The sequence below is a fragment of the Phaethon lepturus genome, unplaced genomic scaffold (assembly GCF_000687285.1).
Source record: "Phaethon lepturus isolate BGI_N335 unplaced genomic scaffold, ASM68728v1 scaffold16683, whole genome shotgun sequence".
NCBI lineage: Eukaryota > Metazoa > Chordata > Aves > Phaethontiformes > Phaethontidae > Phaethon > Phaethon lepturus.
The window spans coordinates 8,243-17,011 of NW_010528557.1; the positions used below are offsets into that span (position 1 = coordinate 8,243).

Sequence of the window (8,769 nt, forward strand, 5' to 3'; positions counted from 1 at the left end):
CTTGGTGTACCACTGCTGCAAAGATGGTTATAGTAGAGACAGTATAGTAGTTTTATTTCAGAAAACAGTAAATGAGTGACTTTTGTAAGAAGTGTGTTAAGATTACAGGTGTTTTTATTTGAAGAGAGCTACTTTTGCATTGAGCATTGAATGCTCGACTTGTTTTAAGTCGTTCATCCATTTATATTGTCATTACTTATTAGCCTACTGACTACTCTGGATTAAGCTTTTGATCCAGTTGTTTCTCTGGTGTCTAAAATAAGCTGCAGTTTGCAATGTCACATGTACAAGTCTGATACTGCTGGGAGAAGTGAATGCTGTAAAATGTAAAATACCTGAAAGACCCTTATATATGTTTTGACAGATTGGCAAAATGAGGTACGTCAGTGTTCGTGACTTTAAAGGGAAAGTCTTAATTGATATTAGAGAATATTGGATGGATCAAGAAGGTGAAATGAAACCTGGCAGAAAAGGTATTGTTCTGCTTCATGTTATTTCATATTAAAACATTGTCTACAGTTTGCTGGAGAACTTTGTGTATCAGATTTTTATACTTTGTTGCTACATGATAGAGTAATATTTTTACTTTTTTATAATTTATATTTTAAAAAATGATTAGTTTTATCTATAGGTTATAAACAAAAGCAAAGTGTGTTTGTCAGCCTGAGTATGTTTTCCTAAATGGATCCTCCATGATTTATGGAAAACAAGGCATCAAATACAAGCAAATTTGATCTGGGAGTTATAAACATAGCCATACATTTTCCCCCTTCATTGATGGATTAACTTAATGCAATTTCTTTCTTTTACTACAATTGGCCTTCTTATTTCAAAATTCACTGAAAAGAACTAACTAACTTGTGATAAGATGTTAATTTATTTAAAACAATTGTGTCCTCCTTTATAAATATAAAATTTATATAAAATTTTAGATAAAAATAATTTAAACACTTAATGTGACTAATTTTGGAAAAAATATGTCAAGATTTTAGTTCAGGCAGAAGTACCTGAAGTTTTCAAGTTCTGGTATTGGGCTTCTAATCTGCAGCACAGCATAAGACTTTGTACCTTTAATTGCCACTCCTATACCTGCTTTTATGGCATGTCTTTGCTGAACCATTTTCAGAACTTTGCCACCTGCAAGATGAAGATGCCAGGATAGTTGCAGTAGTAGTGCTTTGCTTAATGTCCCATTGCTTCTGTTTAGAAAAGCCTACTTCTAATCTGTTTTCATAGTGTGCCAAGGAAAGAGGTAAGTATGAAACATTCTGCCATGGAGATTGGAGACATGTGCAATGTACAATCAGCATAAGGTTTGTTACATTATTCTAGTGTGTCCAGGAGCAACTCAGTGAATAGATCCCTGGAAAGCTTGAGAAGCATTTTCAACATCTCTTAAATAACCTGTGAATAGGTTTGTATGAACAGCTGTACTAGTACTGTAGAGGAAAATTTCTTCTTTTGCATTTGTTCTTGCTACTTAACAAAAAAGATTACTCTGACTTCTAAGGGTTTAAGTCTGCTGTGCTTTGAGGTAGAAGTCAAAAGTATATGCAGTTTGAATGGCAGACTACAATGAGATTTGATGGGTAGGCCAAGTGACAAAAATCACATGATGTGGAGAGAAATGTTTATCAATGTGGCAAAAGGGTCTGAATTTTATCCTAATAAAATTAATAATAATCTGATGTAGTATGTGTGTCTAATTCCATTTATCCACTTACGAACTTCCTATCTAGCTATCCTGAAAACAGTATTAGCAGTTGAAGTTGTGTAATACAAAATAAAAAAAATCTAACAATTTAAATTATTGTGTCAGATTTTTTCAAGCAGCAGGTCTGAACTGTGTGCAGTTCATCTGGTAACTGGTTCAGGGACATTAGGAAATTAGGGATATTAGGAAAAATTTCTTCACTGAGAGGTTTGTCCAGCATTGGAACAGGCTGCCCAGGGAAGTGGTGGAGCCACCATCCCTGGAGGTATTTAAAACACCTTTAGATGTGACACTTAGAGACATGGTTTAGTGGTGGTGTTAGGTTAACAGTTGGACTTGATGATCTTAAAGATCTCTTCCAACCTAAATGATTCTATGATTGTATGACATCTTGATGACGTTCGGTGCCCTAGTAATGGTTAGCATACCCGACCTAACTGTTTTCAAAAGAAACCTGCCCTCTAAAGGATGGTGGAAAACTGCTTAGAGTAGCTCCATGCTGCTCACTGTTCAGAATTACGGTGTTGCTCTGATAAGACAGCAATGGTAGAAGAAAAATACATTGAGCTCCAAAAATGGAATTCGAAGTTTCACCCGTTTTCAGGTCCTGCTCCACCTACAGGGAGAAAGCGATGAAGGAAGCCTGATCACTGAAGTGGGGAGAGGGGGGGTAAATAGTACAAGAGCCTGGCTGGAGTATGAGAGGTAGGCCTGTGATTCTGTACTTACATAGAGTTGGCATAGAGGGGAAGAGTGAGGAGACTAAAGCACAAATGAAATACGTGCCTGAACTCAAGCTTGAGGGGAAGTACCAATTTAGAACTGAGGAGATGTTTTGTGGGTCACTGAATGATTGTTGAGTGTCACTAGAAACTGTAGTGAAAAAACTGTAGTGAAAAAACTTCTGTGTTGGTTTGTGAGTGCTAGGGAGTGGAATAGATTTACTTAATGTCTAAAATGTCACAGTATATGTTATTACAGTGCTTTAAGAAACGGGAGGGGGGGAAAAAAACCCTAGAATTATGGTACTTTAAAAGTGCACAGAAGTTCAGTCCACAGAGTTATGGCTTTTAGGAGCCAACAGGAATACGAGTGATTTCCTGCGTCTTGCCCAGGGCTTTTGTCCTGCCTTCTGCCAAGGCCAGAGCTCTGTTTCACTTCCTGTGTTTAGCCTAATACTTGTGAATAAATTTGTTACACTGTACTCATATTATTTGTCATTTAAACTTGTCCAGAAATAAGCTAAACTGAAGTGTTGCAAATGAGTAGTTCCACATTGGAGCTGAGAAAGCTGTTGAAGTAGCTCAACCATTAATAGTTTATGACATAGACTTTGTGTATGAAACCAGCCTTGATAGAAATGATGCAAGATACTGCACCCCGATTTTCTTTATCTTAAGTGTTTATTTTTAATGCGTTTCAGGTATTTCTTTAAATCCAGAACAGTGGAACCAGCTGAAGGAACAGATTTCTGATATTGATGATGCAGTAAGAAAACTGTAAAGACAGAGCCATACAGAAACTTTATCATTTAAGTTGTTTTCAGCAGTCTTTCTACATTGGCTTTTGTTTTCTAAAATATTGTTTTCCAAGCTATTGTATATTTGAATTGCAAAACGATTTGTAAGATGAATACTTTTTTTATGTGCATTAAAAGTGTATTCTGAGTGAGGCTATTTGTGTATACTTTACTAAAAGGAAATGTGTTGCTTTCACCACATAGAGTAGAATAAACAAATGAAATAATATGTAAATCATACTTGCTTGTGGCCTTTTGATTGAAGGTGTTTACTGATAAGGCTACCTGATAGCTTTAGTCTTTGTTTTAGTTTCAGTTTAGTTAACAGTTAATATAAATTGTTTTCTGAGGAGATTTCTTAAAATGTCTCAATTTAATTTTTTCTTTGTCATACTCTTTGGTATTGCCCTTCCAGCTTTCTGTTCTAAGACTTGGTACAAACAATAAATACTTGGTAAAACACATTTTTGTAGATAATTTTAAATACTGTATTTGCTAATTTACCCTATTTATTCAGATGTAAACAGTCCTGAGTATATAGACTTTTTTGCATTATTTGCATGGAGTGTTATGCTAAACAATAATACTTGAACACAAGCCACATGCTATTTCTTCCCATTTTTCTACAGCTTGCTTGACTTAGAAAATTCAGTTAGCCTTTTTTCTCAGGCCCTAGATTTTAGAATGTGATGCGTAAACTTTTACAGTAATAGACATATACCTCAGAGTAAGATAGTATCTGAAGGCTCCAAGTGTGGTTATTAGTTAGGTACCCTTTTTAAGCTTCACATTAAACTTATTCTTGAACACATATTAACTAACACATACTAACTAGTTATTCTATAGAAAAGAACAGTTAACCTGTCTTTGTAGGTCTTTTGTTCACTTCAGAGTATTGCATAAACAGTGATGTTTAAACTAGACTGTAACACAGGTTAAACAGCCAAACAGTTTGTGGACAGCAGTGCCCTGTCCACACTGCCTGCCCAAACCATTTGGCTTGCTTTGTGTAGCTTATGTGTGCACAGCTGTTTCATCTTTTGTACAGAAGATACGTAGCACTTACAATGGAACGCTGGTAGATAGTGGATCATGATTCTACTGAACTTTGCTTGTCAACCATTGTACTATCCTGGTAAGAGAAGCTTCTGTCCAGTGGAAGCTCTATTAGACTAGACGGTGCCCCAGTTGAAGGGCTTCTTGGTAGGTGTCACAAACGATGAAATGAGGGAGGGAGAATATGATGTTTGAGTAGAACCTGGAGAGATGAGAAGCACACCGGTATGGAAGTTAACAGTGAAAGTTCAAAGTTAGCTGATACATACTTACTGTGAAGAAATGTACATTAACGGAATTGGAGAGGAGTCATTTTTACTTAATTCAGTTAATAAAGGAAAAAGATGAAAATTTCATGAAAATGGAAATTTAAAGGCTATGTAGTGAATGTACACCTTAACTGGTTTGGCTGTAAGTTTACCATTTGATGTTAATGTGTTTTAAATTTTGCATAGATAAACAGGATTTACTATTTGTTTAGTTTTGGAATATCTTAATAGCATTGTTTATATTGCAAACTTACATGGAAGTGCCATACACAGACTGTTCCTGTGCTGCAGAGTTCATAGTTCAACATAAATAGGTGTTGAAAGGTGAGAGTGATGTCATCAAATTAAATATACATTATTTAATTTAAATACTATGTCAGATCACAGAATCATTAAGATTGGAAAAGACCTTTAACATCATCAGGTCCAACCATCAACCCAACAATACCTCCACCTGCTTTTTAACTTACACATTGCTGACATATTATAAATAAAGTTGATGTCTGTTTTTGTGTAGCTCAGGAAATCGAAAATTTTAAGAACTGCTTGAGGTTGAGTAAAAGGTTGAAGAGATGTTTTGTGGTAGCAGATGCATTTTGGGGCAGAACATTTTTTTTTGAGTGACTCTTAAAGGCATGTAGGGATATTTGGACCAAGTAGAATAAATACGAAATACCTGCTAAAATTTCACAGATGAGAGAATGAAATAAATCGCTAATCACTATGGACAGGTTCTAGGTGTTTTTTATTTGAAGTATGCATATATGATTTTTCAACTTTAAATCTGAAAGTTTGCAACTAGACTTTACCCATTTTTACCCCAAAACTTTCATGTGGCTACTTTAAAGTGTATGATTATGTTGGAGGAAACATTGTCCTCCATTAGATTGCTGTGGTGGTAGGTCATTGGATGGCAGGTGTGTATCAGAGTACAATATAATTGTGTTCAGGAAGGTGGAAAATTAAATTCATTCATTTGCAGGGAGTAAGTGGAAAAGTGTTAATATAGTGATTAGTTCTCTTGTGGAAACTGATGGTAGAGGTGTTCAAAGAAATTAGTATTTGTTAACCAAGAACTATTTGTTCCTGTTACAGATAGCCCCCTTGCTGAATTTGTGGTGATAAGTACTCGACCTGTTTATTCCATTTTACTTGATAAAACTTGTGGCAGTTTGATTTTGCTTTGCTTGCATGTTTAAAAATAGTTTTCCATCTACTAGTTATATTTCTGCCTGTAACAATGATAAAATACATATTTTACCTGAGCCAATCCTAACATCTGCATGAATGTCCTACAAAAAAGGTAACTAAATAAACCAGTCAGTTTCACAAATGAACTCAAAATGGGATGAGTTGAATTGTGGGGGAACTCATTGCACCTCAGATGACTGATGTGCTTGTTACTTGATAGACACTTGACACATTCAATGTTATTTTGAAACAAATAGTTGGTAGTGATTTGTCAGGTAGTTGTTGACGGCTGTAGTCTTTCTAATTTGAAGGGAAAATTCTGATTTTTTTGAATAAAGATTATTGCAGACAGAATGGTAGTTAGGGTACATGTAGAAGTCTCCATGGAAGAAAATTGTGCATGTATGAAAAGGCTGTGTAATATCAGATGAAAACACTGCTCCCTTTCCCATTGAAGTGGCAAAAGAAAGATGCATTTGATTCTTGAAGTTTATGCAGGGCGTATTAGCAATATGTTTTATAAAGTAAGCCTACTATGGAGCTTAGGAGGAAAAATACGTCACAGTTAGAGCTGCCAAAGTATCATGTGTGTGATAAATCAAACTGTCATGTACAATGTTGCTCTTATGTAGAGATGTTCATATTGAAATTAAACAAATGCAGTAGTAAGTTTGATATTTCTGTTAAAGGAAATGCCCCAGTTACGTACTACTTATGTGATCTGTTAGCAAAAAAATCAATGATTGTAATTCTGGTAACTCAAATGTCATATTGTTAACCATGTGGAATGTTTTATGTTTTGCTCTGGTGGTGTCTACTGCAGAAAGGGCACTGGAAATATGACCCCTCCAACTGTAATTAATCTTAATGTTCAAATAAAAAATAGTTAAATGGCTTATGTGTACCAACCATTTAAACACTTGGAAATAAATGAAGACTTCTGTTGACATAGTGTTATTATTAATAGAAATTCAGCTGCACTAGAACTTACTTTTTCTGAAATTGTTATGGAAATTGCTCTTTGTTTCTTACAACTATTGTAATTTGGAAATTTGAAAACTTAATCCTCTTATCTTACAACTTAGTCCATGTTTGCGAATGAGAGGTTGTGTAGCATGGAGGGACAGAATTTTTTCACTGTGATAGAAGAACAAGTGTCATGTAAATATGGAAGCAGCAGATACAGACACCCATTCAAGCATCAAACAGAAGGAAAGTGCCTGATAAGTATCTATTGTTAAGAAAATGGCTGATTGGCTTTTTCAGTGGAGTTTCTTTTTGACCTGACGATAAATGTAACCATAGATTAGATAGAAAAAAGCTTTTCATCCATCTATTTATTATCACTAGTGAGTTAGGTCAGTGTAGGCTTCTTTAGGAAGGATACTTGTTTTTCACATGCTTGCTGTGACTGATTTGGAGTGGATGAACTGGTTGTAGCTTTGAACTGAACAGATTTTTATTTAAGTAATTTTGATTAGTTTAGAAATTTATAGCCACAGAAACAGAAATAACTCTGTCTCAGAGGGAAGAAATGGAGTTTGGGGTTGAGGGAAGGTCATTGTGTGCTACCTGTTTCTCATTTACTGCCATCTGCTTGCTGATGGGATTCGTGTTTGACTATAACTCTGGTGACTGTGTATGAAAGAGCAATCTGATAGACAATGTTTTCCCTGTTGTGAATCAAGCCTGTATGTCCCCTGTTCTCAACTAAATCTGGTTATGTGGAAGTGTGAAGACACCTGCTGAAGCACTGCAATAAATGTTCCTTGGCTTTGTGATGGTTTATCCTGGAAGCTTAAATCGTGCTGTCTTGTGAGCAGAAGGACATGCAGGTAGTCATGGGGATAACTTAAAGACTTGGTGACAGCTGTTCCCTTGGTATTGTGCTTCATTTAACAAAAATATTATAATGTTAATAAGCTGCTTAATTTGTTTTTTACTGTCACATGCTTTCAATGAATCCATATACTCATTGATGGGATGGCAAATAAGGCAGGAATGGAGGTTGGGTTGAGGTCTCAAGTTTTTAAAAACATTGTTATCATGTGGAAGGAGGTGGGCTCTCAATCCTAAAGGTGAAAAGAGCTTGCTGTAAAACTGCTAAAGTTGGTGGAATGAACAGACTGTTCTTGGAAATCTCTAGCTGTATTTGATAAGGCTGAATAAGAAAAATATTTTATGCCTCCTTGGCGAACATGCCTAGCAGACTACTGTTAGTTATCAGTTCACTTGGGCAGCAGTTAATGAGATAAAAACTGCTGAAGTAAAGAAGTTGTAAGTTTTTTACATAACCCTATTACTTATGTTGTTATCTAAAAGAGCTGTTTCACACCTCAAGAGTTTAAATGTTTTATGCTTTCACTAACAGGCTAATGTGTCAGAATAGTTTTCAGGTTGTTGAAAATAGTCCATTTCGTCTTAGGAACAGAAAGACCTAAGCTGTTCTATTCACTAAAATATCACATAATATATCTGAGGGAGAGGTGAACAACATTGTCAAGAACAAACTTGAGACTGAGGTGACCCTAAAAAATTAACTACTTGAAGCTGAAAGTTAGGTGGTATATAGCAATAAAACATTGCAGTCTGTGGTGTTGATTTTATGCAGCCTTTGAAGCTTTTTGATAGGTATCTCAACATGGAATGGGCCTGAAGAGCTCTTCTGTTTCGTCTGCTTTCCGTTTGCCATACCTTACTGAAATCTGCAGCTCCCTTTGCATTTCCTCTGTTACTTGTTTTCTGGCTGGAAGCATCCCTCCATCTCTTGGAACACAAGCATCTCTGGCTGCACTCACACTATCACAAGACAAGGAATATCGTCACAATTGGATCCGAATAATAGTTGGCAGATATATCTGCTATTGCTAACACAGGCCTATTAATGGTCTCATATATATATACTTTTTTTTTTTTTAGCATTGTAGTAAAGTATGCTTAAAGTAATTTGGTTACTCTTGCCAACATGGATACTTTCCAAAGGAAGTAATGTCAACCAAGGGATCAGGCCCAGCCAGCAT

General features: G+C 35.7%; 1 protein-coding gene across 1 annotated transcript in view; it reads left to right on the forward strand.

The window, feature by feature from the left end:
* SUB1 (SUB1 homolog (S. cerevisiae)) overlaps positions 1–3,471 on the forward strand; it is an 11,713-nt gene extending 8,242 nt beyond the window's left edge. The window contains exons 4-5 of the mRNA XM_010283709.1: positions 365–473; positions 3,138–3,471. Coding sequence (XP_010282011.1) covers positions 365–473; positions 3,138–3,217 — 189 coding nt within the window. The 3' untranslated portion in view covers positions 3,218–3,471. The remainder of the gene's footprint in view (positions 1–364; positions 474–3,137) is intronic.
* The last annotated feature ends 5,298 nt before the right edge of the window (positions 3,472–8,769 follow it).